The 24,530-nt window shown below is 40.3% G+C and overlaps 1 protein-coding gene across 7 annotated transcripts in view; it reads right to left on the reverse strand.

The window, feature by feature from the left end:
- msi2b (musashi RNA-binding protein 2b) overlaps nt 1–18,061 on the reverse strand; it is a 285,592-nt gene extending 267,531 nt beyond the window's left edge. For all 7 annotated transcript variants that reach the window (XM_080866576.1, XM_080866573.1, XM_080866575.1 and 4 more), the window contains exons 1-5: nt 17,853–18,061; nt 17,463–17,503; nt 17,055–17,136; nt 16,342–16,426; nt 7,108–7,149 (exon numbers count right to left, since the gene is read on the reverse strand). In XM_080866576.1, the coding sequence (XP_080722702.1) occupies nt 7,108–7,149; nt 16,342–16,426; nt 17,055–17,136; nt 17,463–17,503; nt 17,853–17,914 (312 nt within the window). In that variant the 5' untranslated portion in view covers nt 17,915–18,061. The remainder of the gene's footprint in view (nt 1–7,107; nt 7,150–16,341; nt 16,427–17,054; nt 17,137–17,462; nt 17,504–17,852) is intronic.
- Nucleotides 18,062–24,530: the final 6,469 nt, after the last annotated feature.

Genomic DNA, 24,530 nt, shown 5'->3' on the forward strand with positions numbered 1-24,530 from the left:
AAAAAAAAGATGTTATTGTTAAACCATTTTTTTTTTCTTTTTAATTTACAAGACCTGCCGCATTATTGTAGAGCGCTAATATCCAAGAGTGCTACAGTTGAAGAGGCCCCAAGGTCAGTGATGCTGCTGCGTTGTGCTGACCAAAGCCACTTAGATTCCTGGTGACATCGTGATCAGAAACAACTGCAAAAGCAAATCCTAATAACTAGCTGCGGTCGATTGTTTTGTAACTACAGCAACACACACAAAAAACATCGGACAACACTAAAGTCGTTTACCTTGCATATTTCAGGAAATGCATTGTTCCTTTCTAAGTACTTAAAGGCTATTTTCCAGGGAGCGAACAAAAGGTCTCCAGATGTTCTAAAATGTTTTTCCAGTAATCACAGTTTACCTTATTTCTGATCCTTTTTATTAGATTTATAAGCCCGAGAACACAGGTATAACACCGATGTATCTGTGATGTATCTGCTCTGGTCTACCTAGTACATGTTGAACTTGTGTGTGCTTGTGTTTGTATTTCTCGTGGTACGTGTGTGTGTGTGTGTGTGTGTGCGCGCGCGTGTGTGTGCACAGAGGCTTTGATAAGAGGTCTTGAGAGGTATAGTGGAGGACCATGCCCTCCTCTCCTCTGCACGCCTCTCCTCTCTATCCTGGCTAGCAAGCTGTCCTCATTACTGTCAGTCAGCATCAGGTTTAGCAGTGCCAGGCTCCTGCACAGCCCTCTGTCCTCTCTGCCCTGCCAGCACTAGCCTGCCTGACGGCTGCCATTGGTAAGCATTGTAAGAGCCCCTCAATCCCCTAGAAAACCTAATTACTCTCCACCCGCAACCAAGGAGACCACAGCAGGAAAAAAAAGTGAAGCAGAGGAAAGAAGAATCGCACGCACGTACCCTCCATTTATAAGCGCAATAGCAATTATTCAAACAAAAGAAAATCCGTATTCGAATTATATTTGCAGTAAAATAAATAATAATAATAATAATAATTACACTAGCATTCACATTTACAAATCATTTATATTTCAGTTGAAGTATAAATATTGGTGGAAGGCATAAAGAAAGGAACACAGGATACATTTAGAAAGTGTGAAACATTAAAAGAAAAAAAAAATGCACGAATCAAACTGAGCATTGCTTTGACTACCCGTTAACTGGGTCACTCAGTTGGTGATTGTGTCTGACCACCAAACAAACAGTCATTCATATGACTCTGCTCTGGCCCCATTTTCATCTGGAGCAGTTCCACCGAGGCCACTGAAAGCAAAGGAGCTGACAGGTCAGGGATTTAAACCCATCTCCAGCTTCAGCACAGCAGCCATTACCACAGGGGGAAAAAACAACTCCTTGTGTCAACCTCCATCTGAGGAGGGGCTTATTCATGTTGGCTGCACATCTGCTTTTTTCAGGGGGTGACACAAGAGTGACAGCGAAGAATTCCCATCAAGTTGCTTGTCACTTTCCTGTCGTCTTGGTCAAAGTTGTCTTTGCTTACTATCGGACTGTCTCTTGGTCTCAGTGAGGAGCATTTAGTGTCAGTTGTAAAGCCTGATTTCAAAAGTGCATTTATTTCAAGAGATAAAGAAAATATTATTTTTCTTTCAGCTGGACATCTTGGTCACTCACCGGGATAAAACCTGTGCCACAAGCCTTGAAATGCAATGTCAGGTTTGGATAATAGCCTGCACAACACAACATTCGCTCTCTTTCTTCTACTCTGTGTGCTATCTGCACAGCAGAAATTGCTTGAAAAAGAAGAAGTCTAATAGGAAATAATGTTCTTTAACACTGAAAATATTTGGGAGGGCTCACAGTCATAAAGTGACGCTCACCAAAGATAATGATCCGGCATTCTGTTGCACGAATTACATTATAGACTTTTGTCCTTGAATATTCTTTCGGACTCGTGCAGCTGTGCAGATCTGAGTTGGAACGGGGAAGCTGGTGCTTTTAATAAATTCACAGGGACATTCAAAGGGGCTGGCAGCTACGGAGGTTTCATTTTCCCAGCAGTGAGCTGTGTCATTTAAAATAAGGATCATTTTGACAAGGGGAATATCATAATGCTAAATCTAGATCAAATAACTGAGCAAGGTGTAAGACTAGATTTACAAGGCCTTGTAATCCTGAAAGACTAAGACAGAAACGGGCACAGAAAGGGGAGGATGTAGCAGTGAGGAAGAATGATAGATTGAGAGATAAAATATTAAAAGAAAACAAGCAAAGGAGACAGTTTTGTTTTCAAATGTGGATATCAAACTACCTGTTTCCAATACAGTGTGTGTACATGTGGTCACAGCACAAATGGCCTGGGGAAGGGAATGCAGCTTTGTTAGTTGACTTCATTAAAACTTGAGTCTTGAAATTTCTAGAACCTCAACACACCTGGGAGGTTTTTTCTTCTGCAAGCAGCCACACAGAGCGCAAACAGTCCCTAAGAGAGATGTGTGGAACGCAGACAAGTGGAGGAGGTTGGTGCACTGGTCAATTTACCATTCACAGAAGAAAAAAAGAAAGAAAGAGGAAAGAAAAGAGGCAAAGGAAAAAAGGGAACGTGACGTGAAAAGACAGACAGGGAGACAAAGAAGGAGGCAAAGAGAAAGGGGGGAAACTCCAGCTGTCAGAGACAGGCCAGCACTAACAGAGGGCCGTCAACAGGGAAGCCACAGTCACAGCTGCCACAATCTAAAGTAAAATTCAGGACAGTGGTTTAATGGTGGATCTGTGTGATGCCCCTAAATGATCTCAACCAGTTTACTACCACAGTTACCTATCTTGCGCACTGATAAAGCAAGCGGTTTGCAAATCTTGAGTTTCAGTAAAGAAAACTGCAGCGGCAAGCAAAACAAGCATCTCTCAAAGTATTGTCACAGTTGCTTTTTTTGCAGTACACATTTCTTTTTTCATGCACAAAGATTCAACATCCTATAGACTCCCAGAGACGCACCGACTACCTGTTCTCAATGGCTTACATGGCAAATCCCTTTATGAGGTACAAGGGAAGGGTTACGCCCATTGCTCTGTAAATGGATGTTGCTCTTTCCTTTCATTTCCATAACAAGCCATCAGAACTCATCTCCCACTGAAGTGGCCACAGTCCCACTGGCAATTAAAATCATGCTGGGACATGCCATGGTTGTGTGTGACTCCACTGTTGGAAACAAAAGCACCGGCAGCAGCGGTAATGACGCCAACAGTTGAGTGGTAAATCTCGAGCAATGTCGGCAGAAGCCGTCTCTTTGATTTCTCCAGGAAACCCGGAGCGGGCCTCGTTTACACGTTTCAGTTTGAGCGTTACTGCAAAATATCAAACGAGAAGATCGCATGGAACAGCATCAACTCATCTCTGTCTTCTTTACTGCCTTCTATATGCAGTGGCAGTACTGAAAAGGTGGGTGGGTTGTTGATAGTTTCTCTTTATTTTTCAGAGAATTTTCAATTTCTAAACAAGCCTGAAATTTAGTTGGGGAAAAATAGCAAATCTGAACGGCAGATTTAAAACTTTAGGGGTTTGCAATAGACTTTAAAAATCTATCAAGCATCTACACTGATAACGAGACGATTATGTAATACTATCTGTCTGATTAAACCCAAAAGGTTATTAATCAGTCCCATTTTACCTTCCCATTATTGTTGTTATTAATTAGAGCAGGATGTTTCTCCACAAAAAAAGAAAACCTCCGTTTCTTACACTTATCACATCTGCTAACTAATTTCAAGATGGAAATGTAGGCAAATATTTTTACAGTTTTACAGAAAACTATAGTAAGTGGTGATGAATACATTTGGTATTCGCATCCCTTGTTCAAAAGTAACCTCATTGCAATGCATCTAAAGTACGTAAAGGTGATAATAAAATCATTTCTGTCAAAAGGGGGCAGGGATAGCTCAGTAGGTAGAGTGTTGGCCCCATGATCGGAAGGTCGGTGGTTCAAACCCACCGAACGGCTACCCTGCGGTACCCCTGAGCAAGGTACTGTCCCTACACACTGCTCCCCGGGCGCCCAATGGCTGCCCACTGCTTCACTGATTGAATGGGTTAAATGCAGAGAGGAATTTCCCCAAGGGGATCAATAAAGTATACATAAAAAGGGAAACTACACGTTGAGAATTTGCAGAGAAATCGTAGCATTCTAAGGCTACTTTTAGCAGCCTATCTAACAAAGCCATGGCTATCCCCAGCCAGGCTAAGAGGAGACGAGGCATAAATGAATGTGCATAAAGCACTTTGCATCACATCATCATTGTTTAATCCTTTCATTCTCATCTGTCAATCATCCTCAGATGCAACCTAATCCCTGAATATTTGTGGACCGGTCTATATTGATACCTTTGACATGACTTGTAAGCACAGCTTCTATTTATAATACAAAATGTTCTTTTTAAGTCATGAGATAAGCTTTAGTTGGGTGACATTATTCATTTGTAATGTGGGTGCCAGTTTGCATTTCTTTAGCCTGTTTTCTTTGATTGACAGGACCTGTGGTTATCTCCCCTCTGTGCCCTTTACCAATATTCTGGTGCAGATAGTCACAAAACCCCCCTAAGATTACTCAAATCATACATATACATGATTCTCGAACGCTGGGTGGAAATCAGAAGGAAACAGTGCTCTGTGACTTACTCGTCATATCTGCAAAAAACTGACTCGTACAAACAAAAACAAAAAAGTCAACTGTCTTATTATGACAGCAACTTACATTTCATACAATGCTGACATTAGAAACACAAAGGTTTCACGTTTGTTCTTAAACGGGACAAATGAAGGCAAACTGATTTGTCGTACATGCTACGTCAGATATGAATCAAAATAAGGGCGTTTCCACTTTCAGGTACCCCAATAATCGTCTGTCGCTTTTCTCACTGTCTCTTGACACTTGGAACTGTCCGTGTTTGGGGGCAGTGTCAGTTATGCCTGCTGATACAAGATGTTTTTCCTGTGATCCTGTCATCCCAGTGCTAACACCTTCAGTTGTTTACAGTGAAATGTCCTCTGTGTTCACCTTCACCTCCTGCCTGTTTTCAGCATTACTCTACGTGATGTACATACTGTATAGAGTTACTATGCCGCAGCGTTCGGCAGCACGAGGTCATTGGCAGGGTTCACCTGTGAGGTCATTGCTAGCCGTGAGAAAATTAACGCTGATTGGTCTCGTCACGATTTGCTCCCCGAAGCTCGTGCCGCCGAGGCAACTGCCAAGACGAGCCTCCTTAAACAAATCCCTATTCCCAGGCAGGCACACAGCGGAGTTGGGGAAAAGGGACAAAAGAAAGTATCCGCCACAGAGAGAACTTTCTAAATGGGAAGTTCTAAATTAGACTTCTTTTAAAGGTCTTTTAAAGTACAAACCCATGCAATGTTAATCTATCTGGCTTAATCCCATTGCTTTAAGATCCTTTATAATCCACATTCAATACAGCCATTTCTCTCCTCTAACAAGCTTGCCCTATAGCCATTTTATAAATCATTGGTACAAGGTTTGTGTAGTGCCACAAATTCTGTTATGGTGTCATTACTTCACTGAGTTATGAATCACGCAAGGTAGAATGACAAATATGTTTAAGACCTGTAGAACTGCTCAAAATATTGTATTTCTGTGTGAGTCATGGCAAAAAAAAGTGGTATAATGCTCTTTTAAAAAAGATCAGCAATAACCACGACAGCAGTGGAGTTTCTGGTTCACTTAAAAACTGGAAGCATCATCAAACATCTGAGCTGTTTTACTGCACCTTGGACATTTATGAGCAGGGCTTACAGCAGACGAAGTTAAAGTGATATACTTGCCACACAAGAAAACAGAGAAACACTGGTAGTTTTTCAGCCATATGCCGATATCCTTAAGTCACCATGTGCTGTGGCTTTGAAAGTCTGCACTGCCAATTTCTTATTTGAAACCTAACCAAGTCTTTAACAATGCCTCTCTCTGATCCGGTGGAAAGGAGAAAATCTATTATCGATTTCCACCTGGTTTAGGTGGAAAAAGCCCTGATAGCGATGCTGAATAGCGCTACAGTGTGCTGTGCTATAGCCTCCACAGTAAAATCTGGGGGATGGTGTGAGAGGGCATGTCAACAAAGCCTTTGACTGTATGCCACAACACCATCTGCACATGCTGAATTTTTAATTGTCAATAGAACTGCTCAAGAACAGTAATCAAGAAGACAAAAGATAATGCGCATCATGAAGAGCCTGTACCACAGTTCCTGCGTGATTGGAGTTGGGCTTATTTTTTAAAATCACCCATTGTTTCAGTGCTAATTGTGAGAAATTCTACACGCATGCAACACAACAAAGATATTTCTTAATCACTTGTGATATTCAATCCCATTCAACTCCAGACCAACTCAACAGACTTCGAATTCAACCAGTAAATGCAATTCATCACTGTCACTGAAAAGTCACCAATCATCTCTCGCAAATTCAGTCAGGGTAATACAGGCCTGTTCACTCCAAAATATAATTCACCGTTCTGCATAATGTGCACCTTCAAAACCACATGAAAGGAAGGTCTTGATTCCACTTTCAAATAATCAGATTTCCTCCTTTCACCCAAATGTAAACGTTTCAACCAACAGCCTGCATTCTCTGCAGATATATTAGAGCCCGTCTCCTGTCAGTCATGACCCTGTCAAGTCAAGAGGCAAGTTGCCAAAGCAAGATGGTTTCACCACTTAGACTCTGATGCTTTAAACAGACAATAAAGCTTGATTTAATACTGCTGCAGACTAAAATCAGAAACCTCTGCTACAGGATTGTCATAATAAGACAGAGTTCATTTCAAAACATTTGCCACTGCAAACAGCTGTGATGAGGGATGAAATAAGCAAATCAGGATAAAAACAATGGAAAAATATTATATGGATAGAAAACAGTGGGGTAACACAGAAAATAACATAACCTTAATCATGCTGAAAATTTCCTTTAAGTCTCATGTTTTCAACTTTAATTGCTTTGGTGAAACAGCGCAGACAAGGTGAGAACAATGGGTGCAGACTATTTTTTTTTATCTCTTCGTATCTGCTGTGTGAGCACACAAAATTAGGTAAGCTAGTGACATGAGACATAATCATTTTCTTTGAGCGGGGATAGTGACCAATTTATTCTTACCTTAGGCTGGGCGCGACGGGGAAAGGCAACCTTAGGATCAATCTGAAATGAGAAAAGAATAGCAAAATTGTTGTTAAAGGATAGGCTGGTATATCTTCGGGGTGAAAAGCACCGAACAGGTGTCCACAAAGGACCCCGGGGTGAAACCGCCACACTGCCGCATTTTGACTCCTTTAGACTCATTGAGAATGTAATTACTAGTACTTCAGTGGCGGTTGTACTATAATGGGTATTTATTATATGGCTATGATGTTGGATTATTTATTTATTTATTTTTAAACAGGAACCCCCAGAGAATATTTTGATCTATGAATGCGTAAATCAAGAGGAAGAACAAACCTTTCTTTTTCAAATTGCTTGAATATCTCATCAATGGCTGAGAACTTGTGAACAATGATAATAATTCATCATTTTTAAGATTTACAGAAGCTTCATAATTAACATGTACTCTTCAAACCTAGAGTCGCCTTTAAGAGCTGACAAAGTTATCACAATTACAAATTAAAGTCAATATGAATAGAACAGCAAAACAGTAAAAATAACACAGAACGAAGCCATTTCTGTAAAACGGTGGTACCGCTACATTACTGTGCCTAATCTTTGACACAGTCGGGTTAAGGATAGGGTGACGTTTCACTAAAGGGCAGACTAGGTCATGGCTCTGGGTAGCTGACAGACTACAGAGATTGGTAAGAGAACAGTGTGCCACGGTTTCCCCCTGCTATGAAAAACTGCCACACACTGAAAATGAAGGACGCCATCCCTTCTTTGTCCTCCAGAGATCCTGAGGTCTTCGTCTTTGTCATGTTTATATCACAGCAGCTTCGCGGCAGCTTTAATCTCCATCTACGTTAAGGAGCTACTACCGGAAGTTGAAAACAATGTATAGGGAAGTGCCTGCTATGAAAGAATCATAGCCATAGAATCGATGTTGTTCAGCTAAACTACTGGCAAAGAGCACATTGATATATTTTTTAAATAAGGTTAAATCGTAGATGTATAATCTCAGTGACCAGTTCATTTGTAAACTGCAGTAAAAGAACCTGATTACTCAGTATATTAATCCCTACTGCAAAACAGCTTATCGTTTAAATTTACTGTTGGCCTATCAGCTAGCCTGGTTCCTTATAAATGATACAGGTGCACAGTTTAGTCCAGCAACTGGCTTTGTTTCCCGTCATGATTGTCACTAGGCAGACCAAAGCATTTAAAGAGAGCTGGCCAATATCACCGGCCTCATTACTCACTGTGGCAAATTATCTACAATTGATGGAGCTCAATGACACATTCTAGGCACAACACTCAGTGCACTGAGCAATGTACCATAGGAAACCACATATTAATTGCTGTAAATTACCATTTTTGTTTTTTAGGCCTAAATACTGGTGCTCCCAAATTAGCTGTCGATGCTGTATAGCAAAAACAAAGAAAGAACCCCCAGTGTTAAAATAAAGTTGGCGTGGAGACCAGCCACACCAATGTTCCGCTGGTCGTGGTCGCAGCAGAGGCCCGCTTTTATTTTAGGCAGGAATTGCTGATTGAATATGACAGGAAGAAAATGAGAGTCTGGGGCCGGTGACGCCTCCAGATATTGCCAAATAACTGGGAGGATGCGTCAGATCAGCCTGTTTCTCCATCTTGTGCTTGTTATCTCATTAGCTACATCTTCCTCATTAATTTCTCTGGTATAAAGGTATGTGGTGGGGGGGTCTCATCAACCTTGCACTTACAGTGAAGAGGAACTGTCTGAAACAGCAATGTCATCCTAAACTCTCATCGCCTGGATGCAAATTTGAATTTGAGGGGGGGAAAAAGAAAGAAAGAAAAAGAAAATCATGAAACTCTTCATGTTGTTCCATATTGTGCTACGTCTCACACTGACATATTTACAATTACTATATCAATTCTATGCATTCCTACTCTCTCTGCACAGATGGATTTATTTAAGAAAACGATATCTCATCACGCTGAGGAAAACAATGGAAAGAAAACACGAGATGAAAATTCACCATCTGCACGGATCAATTAAGCCATTGAAACTGACTACATTTTAATCTGTTTGAAGGAAAACCATGATGTGCAATGTCACTGTCATCTTCTCTGTCAGTCTCACTTATTACTGTTATCTTTCTAAATCGGGTCAAAATGAGAAATGAATTCAATAACACCTGGGCACGGTAACTCTGCTTGTAATGAATTTCATTTAAAGATTTGTCTTAGCACTTAGCCCCAGGCATAACCAATTCAAACTCAATTATTTTGTGCACCCTATTTTAGCAAAGACAACACAAAGTCCTACACTTGGTAATGTATCTTACTTTTTAAGCTTATGCAAAATATATCAAACCTCATTTTACCACACCACATAAACTAATTGTTTTTCTGTCCTGCTGAGAATTTCTATTCACTATGAAGCATTTGGTCTTGAACATGCGCATGAGAACACTTTAACACAGCATGGAAAAATCTCATGTAGTCTGTTTAAAATTATATATATATTTAAATGATTACATGCAGAGAAAAACGTTACTGCATATTGCTTAAATCTCACTCAGAGCAACGCAACCAAATTGGGCAATGAGGCCTTATTAACAAATCCTTCTGTGAAATGTAGCAGTACCTTTTTAGGTCACAAATTATGACGAATAACTCCTCTGAGGAATTTAGAACTACAAGAAGAGGAGACAAGGCAATTGTTTCCCTTTGCTTTACATATTAAAGCTTTAGGTTTTCATGTAGGAAGCGTCTTCATACCTATTGGGCAGGAGTTACCCTTTGCACTGAATGCAGCTGTATCAGAGATTATAGTGTCTCAGTTTCACCTGATACTTCCTTCCTGAAACATATTTTTTTCTTATGTAACACGCATACCATCAGGCTTGGGTTGAGTGAACTTAATGTAAGAAGTGCACCTGTTTCAGTAATTTGACTCTAGTCTGTTCTAAACTTGCATGTTTTTTTAAGCAGTAAAAAGATAAATGAATAATAGCTATTTATTAGTTTGTTTTTGCCTATGTTCTTGTTTGAGAAATGACTTTCCTTTATGATTTGTAGACAAATCTCTCTTACTGTGTCATTGCTTTCATCTTAATTTTACGACAGCTGGATGCAACAAAAATATTCGTACATTCTTTTGATTCTTGAAAGGAATTCTGGGAACAAATCATGAGATGGTAGATAAAATACGTCGAGGGTATGCAAAGAGTGTCGCTGTTGGGTAGAGGGCCAGAGCTCTGACTCAGCTCTAGCTATTTGGCTATCATACAGTAGCAACAGAACAACAACAACAACAAAAAACAACACTTCATTAACCCCCCTCTGAGAAATTTCTTTACTATGGAAAAATCACAAGCAATCTGACTTGGAGCTGAACGAACAATCTGCTTTAAACACAGTCGAATGGTCCGGGAGATATGACTACAATATTGTATTGTAATTGAAAACATGACTGTAACTGAAGGTGTAATGTGTTCAAATGTAAACTGTAATCAAAATGCAACCGTGAAAAACAACAATAATGTGCTCACCTATTTAGCAAAATCCAAATTTCTTTTTTTTTTGTATATCGAACCAGAACAAATGTACATGCGTGTCAAATATCATTCAATTCTTTCTGAGACAAAGACAATGTATTTTTTTGTTCCGGGCTTTTATTATTGCCAACAACTGTTATCTTTAGCTGTATGTAGGATGCACAGTATGAGGTACTTTTTTTTTTGCACTGATTCAATTACAGCAGCAGTACCTGTTATGTACAATTGACTGGCAAGCACTAATGTGATGTCATTTTCCATGGACCCTGCAATCAGAGTATATGTGCCTTTAGCAATGTGGGTGTCTCAGATGAATCGTAACCATCTAACCAGTGTGCACACTCGAGTTCACGAGAACCAAGAGGCTACAGTGTCGTGCTAAAGATGCACTACTGGTGACGTACCTCACGTAGCAGTAATCTCCAGTGAAACATCTTTTGAGTATGTGCTCACCTTAGAGACCTGGCATCACCCTCACAGGACCCTTTCTTCAAATTACGTTTAGATACACCTTTGTAATATGATGCAACATGATCTCACGAAGAGCAAAAGTGGATTTCCTCAAGACATCATACAAGCAGATACGTCAATGTAATAAATGAGAACAGACCAGAAGGAATCCCCCCCCACCAACCCTGCCCCATCATCTTTTTATCTTCCGCAGCCGTTTACTTAAGGGTCTCCGAGGGCTGCTTCTGCATGCGACTGTGGGAGATCAGGGCAGAGAAACAGCACATATCTTAAGTTCACATCTTACAAAAGGATTTCATATATTAATGCAGCTCCTGGGTAAACTCTCTTCCTCTCTCTTAAGACATATCTACGCTAGCATGATGATGTGGTGTTTAAGCTAAAAGGAAAAGCCTTATCAAAGCTTGCAGCTTCTCTCAATAAGTGTGTGAGCAGGTCCACAGGTGTGCGTGTGTGATAGCAATAGAATAGACAAGAAATTACAATATAAATGTTTCATATCTGTGCTGTCAATCTCTGCTGACTTTCGCCGTGGAATAACACCACGAAAAGGCAGTTTGTTATGATCCTCAAATCAGTAATGAGAATTTTACCGTCATGCTCAACAAGCAAATTGGCTATATATTTTTTTTTAATATATTTTTTTTACCTCTTAGAAATATGCAACAGCGTTACGAACATTAGCCACGTTTGCTGGTAGTAGCATAAAAATAACACTACCGCTTTGACAAACCTCTGATGACCTGTAGGAGCGGACAGGAGACAGAAACAGATACAGAAAGAACTAATAACGCCTTCAGCCATAATTAACCGCGGAAGATGGAGCACCTGCTATACTTAAACAAGAGCGAGTCAGTTTAGCTCACTGATTTGACTTTACTTCCTAACCCTATCTGATGAATGAAGCTCAGATTTGTCTGGAACAGCTGCTCTTCCCTGTCCTTTCTCCTCATTTGCTCTTGGGCTGTTTTTTGTTTTTTTTGGCTTCTCCTAAACCTCAAGCATAGGTTGACCTAAGGGTGACTTTATAAAGGCTGGATTTACCCAAGACAAAAAAAATTAAAAATAGATTCCGGGGGTGGGGGGGTGACTACATATATCATTGGGTTTTACTGGTTGAAGTGAATTAAGCTCAGAAACCCCAAACATGGTATCACACCATCAAATCTTACATTAAAAAAAATAAACCCATATATGCCTTTGTAACAACTTCACATAAGAATAAAAGATTTATATCGCTCAAATCAATATACTGTTATGTCTGAGATAAAAATTGATGATGTCCTTCTTCATACAGGCCTGACTTGAAACATCTTCAGCAACAGATGCTCTGAGTTGTACATTTATAAACTGAACAAAGCATCATGAAAAATGGTAAATATGTTCTGAATTACCAGCATGTGTGTTTTGAAGCCCCCAGGCTTTGCTTCCCCATATGTCTCATTCACATTCATTCTAGGCTAGAGTGTTTTCATAACCGGACAAAAAGTAGAGCACACAGTCAAAAGAAAACATTAATACCAAATAAAGAAGCATATGAAACCAGCGTTGGTGTGCCTGTCTTCTTTAAGTTGGGAGTAAAACTGATTCTATAGCACTCCTGATCTCAACACTAGGGAAATTTTATGTTTAAATCAAAGTGGGGTTTGCAGTTGATCTAAAAGTACATCAGACTAAATAAAATACCATCTGCGTTTGTGTTTGTGACACTGATGTAATACTGAAAAAATATTAGATTTAAAATAACAGAGCTAAAAACATCCATATGATTTTGGCTTTACACTTTCACTACACAGCTAATACGACCTAACTTCCTGTCATTGCACCTTCAGCCATTCTGACTTTTTTCCAAGGTTACCGAGGACAGACAAACCACTAAGGATTCGTTCAGGCACTGCAAACGAGGGAGACCTGTATCAACCCAACATCTGCAAACACATCAAGACCATCCATATTTGCTGGACCGGTTCATTTTTCCCCCATTGCCACTGAGCAACTTTCTCAGAGATATGATAGATCCTAATGCAATGCGATCTTGATAGTGTGAATGTTAAGATATACAACAGCACCGCAGATACAGCGCAGTGACTAATGGTGAGAAAGACGATACAGACAGCCGCCTTAGGTTTGTAATCTTCTACTGCACACTGACGGGTAAACAACAGCACGTTAGCAGCTGGGAAATATAAATGTCTGCATGCATTTGAGTCAGCAGAATCGTTGGTTTGTCAATTATGCCGTCAAACACTCAGCCAGTGATAAAAATGTCCAGCAAGAAAACACAAACAAAACAACAATCTGCTACACTTTATTTTACTAAAGCTATTGATTACCTCCATTATTACAGGATTTTCAGTATCATCCATATTTTCAGATTTATGGGTGCGATGAAAAACTACAACGCCACCAGCAACAAGAGGCGAGTATGCAAAACAAAACTGGCTTTTTTTTTTTTTTAATATAGTCGGGGTCCCTAAATGATTATCTTATGCTCTTACAGCCCGGCGGATTAAGAGTTAAGACATCGACCATGCAATCACAAAACTGCCTGATCGAGTCTGGCCAGGTCTATCGCCTCATTTCCTGTCAGCTGTCTATTGTATACTATCTAACAATCAAGGGGGAAAAAAACATCACCAAAATTACTAAAATAATTCACTTCCAAAGCATAATGATTTCACACAGGCCACTATTCAGGCTTAATGATGATTCAATGTCAGACTTTAAAATGTCACCATTCAGTTCTCGTGCATTTCAAATCTCAATTATAAGTGTGCCAAATGTGATCTAAAGCCTACAATACGTGTGACATAATACCACTGTTTGTGTGCATATCTGTAGCCAAAGAACAAAGTGTATCCATAACTTGCTATACAGACATGCAACAGATAACAAGATTTAGTGTTGCTGCACGACAGTTATTATACTTTAGCAGAGCAAGAGAAAATACTATTTAACTCAATTATTATACATAAGAGGTCCCACATTGTTTTAATAATGGGATTAAATTCTGCCTACAAATAGTCTAAATATTACAATCTAAAAAAAAAAGAAAAGAAAAAAAAAAAGAACCAACCGATTTTTCTTGTGGGCAAAAAAAGGAGCTTTTTTGCAATCAAGAAATCAGCTGTAACACAAGTGGTTTGAGACTGCAATTTTAACAGGTCATTAATGTAATCCCATGAATATTGTAACATATGTTAGCGGTATTAAAAATACACAAGAAATTAAACTGTTTCCTGCTGGCACTGCTCTCAAAGTGCCTTTGGGCAAGGCAATTAAAGCAACAACTGCTCTATTTATCAGACATCAGTAATAGACTGCTGCAGCACAGGCCAACTCTCAGGTGTAAGCATATATATTTACGTGCTCTCCTCCGTTATTCATACCCCCCATGACCTTTGCTGTAAATATATATGCTGTCAAGCTGTCACAAAGCTGCTCATTCAAAATGTCAGACTTGAAGTTATCAAACTGCTCTAGATTCTGCATCAAAGTATGTTTATATCTCCAACCCTTCAAGCAGCCCCCGTAAAGTGCTTCTAAGTATTCCCCTCTGAAGAGGTTCTGCAAGTTTTGCAATGTCATCGGCCTGACTTAACGGTCATTTTAATGCTAAAAAACCTTGCCCTTGCTCTATAGTTGCTACGTCACAACATAACCCCACCGAGTGTCCTTGTCTCCCTCATTTGCATAACACAGTAACAGAGCTGATAGCAGTGAAGACATAACATATAAACACTAAGCACGAGGTGAATGAGAGATTACCGGAAACTTAAAAAAAAAAAAAGCATAACACAAAATATCTAATAGGCTGAAGAAAAAAAAAAAAAAATCACACGCACTAAAAAATTTTAAGTACAAGTGTGTGTTATGTGCCTTTTTTGATGAAGGCAAATTGCTTATTTTTAGACTAACAGAAAAACGAACCCCCCCCCCCCCCCCCCCCCCCATAAACCCTTCAGAAGAATCAAACCTCCACCGATGAGCTGAAAACTGTCCAAAAAAGCTCCCCAAAAATAATGACAATAATAATGATTATAAAAAGAATATTCAAAATAATAATAATAATAGCAATAATATGAGCAGCCACATTATTACAAACCTCGCAGCTTAGAAAAAATTGGAAGGAATATAAAGTAAGGTCTGCCACCCAACAAACAGCAGGTTTCTCAGCTCTGTGCCAATCACACTCAAGCTCAGGAATGAGCAGTGAATTCTTACATTTACATTACTTGCCTTATCCTACGCAGACTTGTAGATTGCACATTATTATACACTGCTACCTGAAGTATAATCTATTTATCTTCCAAAATCCTTAAAAAAATATTTCCTCCCAGTGTAAAGTTGGCTTCAGCCGAGGGAGCGCGCACAGTACATTTCCTCGATATGCACCATTCCATTACTGTAACTATTGCTGGCATATCTGGATTCGATAAAATATAATTGCAGCTGAACCATATCTAATCCAGCGCATCGTATAATCTTTAATTATTCCTCTGGTGACGAATTTCAACAAATTTCAGAATGCTTGGCAGTCATTAAACCTAAGTGCATGAGTGTATGTATATGTGCACTGGATTAATGACCTTACTTAAGTAAATCAGACAACTCTTTAAAAACTACACATGCACTCTTAAAGTATTTGACACGATACTCCTGACTGATTGTTACCTCACTAATTCTGATTATCATACATTACAGTAATTAGTTTGAATATACTGGCAGCTTAAAAATGTATTAATTTATATTTAATTTGTTTAATCTCTAATATAGGGCTCAAACCTTTCAGACTCAAAGTATCTGCTAATCGGGCACGATATGATACAATATCTGCTGGATCAAACAGCAGCAAGGCAGCAGTCCTGAGACAGCACGCCCTTGTGTGTCCACATGAGATATAGGCACACTGCCACATGTGGCTGCAGCAAAGAAGGGGGCGTGTCTGGCCCCATTCAGCCAGAGAAGTAAAAGTGAACACATGTAATATTCACCCCAGAGTTGTGTTTTATTTTATTGCCAGGCTCTCTGTGGAAGAGACCAGCACACATTTAGCCACTGTGCGTGACCTTGATCGACACAGCCTGTCAACCTAAGAAGTGTCCCCCCCCTCGCCTACCGCACCACCCACAAGGCCCTACTTAGGCAGTAAAAAGTCTCAGTTGGCAGAGCAGCGTAAACACAAAACGTGAAATGAACTCTGGTGTAAGAACAAATGAAATCAACTCACCGTCTTTGAGTCTAATTCGTGGTGTTGTTGAGCTAAGACTTTATCTACACTGGCAGCATCTGTAAATGTAACAAACCCAAATCCTCTGCAAAACAAAGACACAGAGAGGACAAGAACAGACGTGTTAGTAATAATTTAACATTGCATACATATTAAAAAATTACACCCCCACCCCTTGCAAATATAAATTTAACATGCAACTTGCAAATAATAAACCTGCATTAACAGTGTGAACAACAATCCCTATGAGCCACAACAACATTTCTCTGCAAATATACATTTCTAATCCAGATTACGACCAGTCCTGTGGCAGATTTTGGGGAAAAGCAAAAACACAAAAAACAAAAACAAAACTGAGGACAGTGCTCATCATTATTTGCTACGTTACAATATGAGGCGACTAGACACACACAGCAAAAAAAAAAAACTGTGGTGCAGTCACAAAGTCAATGTCAAATTGCATTCGGCCGCAGCTTTACAGCAGTGAGCATTTAAGCTTATCTGGCTTGCTGTGAAACCACACGCAGGCGCGCGCGCACGGGGACACACACACACGTACACACACAGACATACGCGCGCGGGAACACGAACACATGGGCGCGCGGGCACACAAAACACACATACACGCTGGATTAAACACTGAGCACGGTCAAAGTAAAGCGATATCGCTATGTGCACTGGAAAGGGAAAAGTAAGAAAAGCCCTGTATTTACCTTGAACGTTTTGTCGTGGGGTCTCTCATCACCATACATTCTCTTATTTCTCCGAATTTACTAAAATAGTCTCTAAGGCTGTCTGTGAATAGAGAGAAGAAGAAAAAAAATATGTCGGGTCATTTTGACAGAAACATATGGACATGCTGTTGTCACTGTATTTCAAAAATACCCCGCGATGCGCATAGGGGTCGAATAGAGGACTTCAGATGGACGGAGATCAAAAATAACATCGTGCGCACACACTACTGAGATATCCCATACAGTACACTACTGCACAGTGCACATTCGCACATACACCGCCGCCAGCAGCTACAGCGAGCACTCAGTCACAGCGACAGAGGGGGGAAAAAGAAAAAAAACAACAAGAAATGCTGGTTACGGTGTAAAAGAGAATAACAGTCTCACCTGGTGAGGTTTGCCAGCTGAGGCCACCGATAAACATTTTACTGTAAGGGGAAAACACAACAGAAGTGAGTCCAGATGTCAGTTCGGCCATTTTGACGACTAACTACTTCTAAAAGCGACCTTAAAGGATAAAGGAAGACTATGAAAACACATTCGCGCTTAGTAATTACACTCTGGCTACATAAAAGGGGCAGGCCACTCTTTGCTACGGAGCGGAGGTCTTTTAAAACTGCATCTGGAAACAGACCCGTGCCCGGTTTAAGTGCGTACTGTTGGGAGGGGGGTGCGGGAGGGGGGACGAATCCAGCACGGCAGTCGAAGTCCTCTCCAAGATGTTGTAACATGAAAAAAAATCGTACCTAAGGATTAAATTTAGAAATATATCCTTACCCCGGGTCATGTTGTGAATCATTTAGGCTTCCGGATGTGGCTTGACTCCCGTCTCCTTCCATATCTATTCCAAACTATAGGCTGGGACTACAGTAACAGTGACAGACACGCACAGATACGGCAGGAGATATGCAAAGCCCCGCTATGAGAATATTACTGAGCCGGGAATGAAAGCGTCACACGTGGGATCAGCTCAGCCCCCTGCTCCCTCCTCCCTCTCTCAGCATGCTCTACCTTGGCCCACAGGGGGCGGAGCCTGGCTCTGTCACCTAACCAATCCAATTGACGTCAATTCAGGCAATCTGCAAACCAATCCTCCGATTTGTCATTTAATTAAGCAATAAGCCACTAGAGGTGAAAGTGGCTTATTGCTCTTCTACGCCAGTGGACACATAGCATGAGAAATGTTATTTTTAATTAATACTGTTTACAAATTGTTTTACCACTGAAAGGTAAGGCTTGCAAAAGCAAAAGCGACATGCAGACATTATTTTTTTGTTCTTATTAATTACAACCGTTTGTTATTCTTCCGCCGTGTAATCTAGTGCGCTAGAAAGACGTAAAAAAGTGGGACAGTCACTATTTTAATAATAAAACATAACATATGGTCGCGACTTTTAAGTGTCTACTGAGAAATAAGCAGGGTTTAATTCGACAGGGAGTGTGGTCTAAGTGTAAAATAAGTATTGTGCAGGTGCACGGGGGCATCATTTTTTTCGAAGTGAAGAATATTTGAGCGCCAATAACTGAATAATATAAGTATAATAAATGTTACCGGTGGCCAGATTCGTCTTTGCAAGATGATTTGTTATACATTATTACTACTAAGATGTCAATATAGTTATTTTTAGTTGATGCATTAAAATTATTGACGTCTTTGCAAATGGACCCTTCAGACATGATCCATGCAATCCTGCTGTACAAGCAAACAAGCAAGGTTGTGCTCACATGTTATAATGTTTTTAAAAAATGCTCAAACGAGGCTCAGAATAGGCAAAAAAATCTGAATTTAAAACGTGTTTCCAGGAGGGCTTAAAGAAAGTTATTTAAACATGTTCCAGAGGCTCTTCCTCTTCTCTGAGGAAGAGCCTCTGTAGCTGATGGTGGGGTCTCACCTTCAACTACTACATTCATTACTACAGCCAACAAAGAAATTTTCCCATGGAGATCAATAAAGGCTTGTATCCTTACATACAGTGATGCAATTATAGATCCATCCACGTAGATAACCTCTAATGAGCTGCTAGCCCTGCTCTCTGTGCAGTGTATGTGGAGATAAGCTTGCTCTGCCCCCTCATGACCTTGAAGAAGGTGATGACAAAGCAGGCTAAGAAATTAAGAATAAATGAGTGCAAAAGACATTTTTAAGATATTTTAAGATATGGGCCTATGCATTAATTGCGCAACGTGCTATCAATAGAACACAATAAAAAATACATGTCCAATCTGTTTCAGTTATATATTATACATTTGTCTGATTGCTGTTCAGAGATGTCAAGCTGACAATATTAAATGACCGCAGTTTTCATTGATATGAGCCAAGAAGATGCCTCATACTCTCTGGGAAATGACTAGCTATCCTATTTTATTATTCACAGTCAGTGACTTTTTTTTTTTGAATAGGCCTGTCTTTGCTGAGTGTTCAGGGTTCTACCAGAGGGAATTTCTTATCTGGCCAGGCAGCATGTTTTTGAAACAATGACTTAGATAAAACCCAAATAACAACACTTTTGTCAGTTGAACAGCTATAAGTCTGTCATTAGTTAGGGGACTCTCCACATTGCAGCTGTCTGTATCTCCAAAACAAAGGTACGAAAGCAAATGCCAGTAATTCCTTGTAGTATGCGAGTGTCAAAGAAAATGGAAATATGACACCTTGTGTGAAAGACTATTACTTATTATGCCTTATTTGCACCATTGTTTTTGTCCCATGCCATTTGCTGATGCATTTATGATTGCTTTACCGTTGTCATATGCGCAGCGGTCTCCTGAAAGACGTGCCTGAAACGTGAGTGCAAGAAAATCGCATCCACCCAGCAGCTGAACAGAGGAAAAGTTAGCGGAGGGTGGGTGGTTGGGTTATAAATTGATGTGGAATATGAGCTCGGAGGAACAACGGGCTTAAAAGCCCCATCACAAGGTGTGCAAAAATCACAGTGGATTTAACACATGAAGAGCAACTTCTGTTTCATGCTCAAACAAAAACACTGGAGGCCCGGGCTTCACGGTGCAGTTGTGAATTATTCTGTTTTGTGAACAACAGCATTATTGCCTTTCCATCCGCGGTTGTTACGGCATGAAGAGAGGCGAGTTAAATGTGACAGAAAAGGGTACGGCGGGTGTGCTGTTTCGCAACGTCTCATCGATCCATTGCCGACCAGATTTGGCGCCAAAGCAACCTGTAAGCAGACGAGCCGAAATCCTTTGGATCTCCGTGGGGTAACGCTCACAGGGGGTTTCTGTGTCCAGATCTTTTTTTAACACTCAGTAAAGGAAAAGCACATATAGATTGTTTTAAATTGAACAGTGTTCTCCTTTAATCGGAGCAGCCAGCACCGCCTGATGAAAGCGCCTAAAATGTTTGTAGCTCTTTAAGCAACTTGACAGCAGTGCTTTTGGAGCAGCTGAGTGTTTAGTCGTGGGTGAGGAAGAAAGAGAGGGGTTATATCCTGCAACAAAGTGGCCTACGTGTGAACAAATTTCCTTGAAAATGATGCCGAGCAGTGGTTCCATTACTTGGGCGCTCACGTTATGACAAATAGAAAGGAAAACGGGAAAAAAAGAAGAAGGTTGAAGCAGTTGAAGACGCTTTGATTAACGCAGGGACAAAGTCTTTTAAGATATATTTGCATCCTGCATGCTTTGAGCTCATCGTCATTTGCTGGAGCTTCAAGGGCAATTCAAGATTTCTTCAATCCTGCATTTGCATTGGTGTAACTGTTCAGTTCTGAAAGATGAACAGCTTCTCAATAGAGAGCAAATTCAGCATGCGAAGGGAGGAAAAAAAAGAAAGAAGAAGCTTGTAACTAACCGAGCCTCTGCATAAAGAGTGGAGGATTTGGGGATTGAGAAAGAAGTAAACTTGATAGTGTGTGAAAGAGCTGAGGGGGGAAAAGAAAGTGAGAGAAGCAACAGACTCACTGACAGTGTTATGAGATGCTGTTTTGAGAAGAGGCATCCTGTTTCCTGTTGCAGTAATCACTTTACACCCTCAGAAGCTTCACTTGACCTTGGAGAAATTGTTCTTCCATCATGTGTAACCCCTTTCTCCACCAAGATATCTATGTAAAAAAATTCTTTCAGATTTCAAAGAGGCTTTTTTTTTTTGCCACAAACACCAGGAACGACATCTAATACGGATGTATTGAAATTGAAACTGTAAGTCTGTGGGGCAATTTTTTTTTTTTACATGTGAGGTTCACCACATGTTATTTAGCCTGCATGTTTTGCGAATAAAAATCAAAAGACAAATCAAAGCACTTTCTGTCTAACAGGAATTTCTTAGGGAAACTATCCAGACACATCCTAAATGTGTTTAATATTATCCTTTGGATCTGGTGAATGATTTCATATTGATCACTGTGGATTGGGTGCTTTTCTCCAGAGGGCCTATTACAGTGGAATTCAGAATCCCGAGGAAAGCTGTGGAGAAGGCTGCAGATGTGAACAAATTGTCTCCCTCTAGTGTCCTCTCCTCTGTGCTTCTTCTTCTTTGCTCGGCTTAAGTACCTAAACTACCTCTTTCATCTTGCCGGGAATAATTTGGCATCTTCTGAAGGTCCATTTCAGCTGGCTAGGATTAACCAGTGGTCCACTGATTGATTTAATGAGTAAAATTTCTGTTCTCCACATTGATTTGTATGTCTCTTCAAAGGTGGTTTGTGTGTAAACCCTGTCAACTGATCACGATTTGTGAGGATTACCGGGCTTGTGTCTCTTTGTTAGCACACAGAGAAAGTGTTAGAAGTCAGATCAGTAGGAAGGATGTTCTGGTGATGAGTGATTTCTCTCCCCCATTATGCCTTCTGTAACCACACAGATGAGTTAATTAAGCTGTGCCAGAGGCTACGCACTAGCATTCCAGGTAGATGGGCCACAGCGATATTCAGAGACATTGCATATAAAAAAAAAGAACCTGTAATATTTACTTTGAAGTCTTTATGCATATAAGGCTGCCCTAATGCTAATTTGGCTGGCAAATTCTCAAAAAATACCCGCTTAGCACCTGCAGAACCTCAAAAGTCCACTGATTATTCCCTTGGAGGTTACAAAAACTGTTCTAACTGTGTGTGAACAGAAGATCCTCCAGTGCGTTTTCCCCCCAGAATCACCTCCATTAAAAGTGAGCTCCACGAAAGACAATTTGCATTTTTCTGACCCTAATAGCCCACCCTTTTGCAACTGGGTCTCTTTTTAGGCCGATCAGATTCCAACACAAGAGGATGATGACGACGTCATTTACCTGCTCCACTGGGCTGGGAGATAAGCTCATGCCCCTGCTGCTCCCTGGAATGTTCTGGCTGCTGTTTGTAGAGAGAGAGCTGTGTCTTACAGATGATGACAAATGGCATAAAAGCACCACAAGGAGCAATCCTATTACCTGTACAGTCAGCAGTAGGAAGAGAGGTGTGTGTGTTGGCCTTTTGGAGAAGAGATGGACCATCCCTGATTTCTCAGAAACCCATTGTGAAGCTGTTAACTTATGCTTTACTCAGCTGGAACCTGTTTTAAATCAAAGTTAATATTTCTAAATCTGTATGAGATATTTTTAACGGCATTTTCCTTTGCTAACGGACAACACGGGAAGCCTGTGGATGACTGGACTGATGGACTTCACCCATGTTTATCCACTTGTACTTTGTTTATGTGTGCCTAAAACATTTTTAGAAACCTCACAGAGCCTGAGAATGGTAACCAAGCCTCTCTGGCTAAGTGTTGCTCTCTGTCCTTCTGGCTCACTGTCCGTTTATTTAACCAGCCTTTTCACTCCTGTTTCCTTTTCGCATTCTTTCTTCTCTAACTGGCTGCCACCATATATTCTCTCAGTTGCCAACCACTTCCTATTCTGCAACCACTGACCTTAACACTGACCTTGCCTTGTCTGTGCCACTGAGATGAGAGAGAGAGATACCATATCCTTTGCTTCCCCCTCACTATGCTGCGAGGTTGAATTTTGCCTGTCTCATCAGTCTTCCGGCTGCTGGAGTACGCCTTGTTATTTCTTCCAGATTCCTACACATTTCGCTTTTCAGCTGATCAGACTGGAAAACATTGCTCTTGGCTCAAAGACATGCTGGGCCTTGGCATACACAGTAGACCCAAGCCGTCAATACAGATTAGCTTTATCAGATAAACTTTATCTGCTGCGTTTGAGCGTCCTTTGGTTGGGTACCAGCCTAATTCTGGGCTACGATTGATACCGCGACTCTAAGGAGATCAAAATTGGCAGCCATTGTTTTTGCCATAAGCAGCCTGCTGCTGGCTTTTCAAGGTGGATGATTCTGTGCATCACTGGTAACAAGCCTGTTTTTCTCTTTGTATTATTTGGTGATTAAACATGGCATTCTGGGTGGAACTTAGAGGTTAAAAGAGAACACTCCAAACAGTCTCCATTTCTGACCGATTCAAAAACTTGCTTGCACATAAAGCTCCCAGTTAAGCTCCAAATTCTGTCATGGTAGTATATCTATCTATCTATCTATCTATCTATCTATCTATCTATCTATCTATCTATCTATCTATCTATCTATCTATCTATCTATCTATCTATCTATCTATCTATCTATCTATCTATCTATCTATCTATCTATCTATCTATCTATCTATCTATCTATCTATCTATCTATCTATCTATCTATCTATCTATCTATCTATCTATCTATCTATCTATCTATCTATCTATCTATGTGTGTGTGTGTGTGTGTGTGTGTGTGTATTCTTTCTTTCTAAAGGTCCCTGAGAGCAGTCTTTGCCACTTGCAGGCCAGTGAAGGACACAATCCTTCTAAGAATAGTCTCTAACTACGTTTTGGCATAAACATTCATATACGTCACTTCACCACAAGAGGGCGCTAAGAGCACATGACAATAAGAGCTCATGTCACTTTGACCTGATGCATAATGATAGTTCTGTTGATTGCAAGTTTCCTATTTTATGTGCGTGTGTGCTTGTGTGTGTGTGTGTTTCTTTTCTATAAGCAGTGTGTCTAAAAATCAAATAAACAGCAAGAAATCACCACCACCTACTCGTGCCTGTGTGACCTCACTTACTTAAAGCACAGACTGTATTCATTTTTCAGTCTGGACTGGGAACAGCTAAAAGGCCCAGCTGCTTTCTCTGAGATTTTTTCTCCTTGAATCTCAGAAAAAGGTGGTTCAGTAACAAGCTAAATAAAAGAAACTCTTAGCTATGTTGGCTTTGTAACTTTCTATAACACAAGAAAATAGAGTTTTCCAGCAACAAAGACAAATGAAGTCAAAACTGTTTTTGTGCACTCACAGTGACTGCTTGCTATGTGATGTATTTCTAAAGCCTTTCTGTGAGGCCCTGTCTGAACCCATTCATATACATATAAAGCTGATATAAACTAATTGTATGGGAACACAAGAGGGCAGTACAATAAAGCACGCTGTGGAGTGAAGTCTCTGAGTGTGGCTGAAAGAAAGAAGCGAGCTCACT

Source organism: Rhamphochromis sp. 'chilingali' (genome assembly GCF_963969265.1).
Source record: "Rhamphochromis sp. 'chilingali' genome assembly, chromosome: 19".
Taxonomy (NCBI): Eukaryota; Metazoa; Chordata; class Actinopteri; order Cichliformes; family Cichlidae; genus Rhamphochromis; species Rhamphochromis sp. 'chilingali'.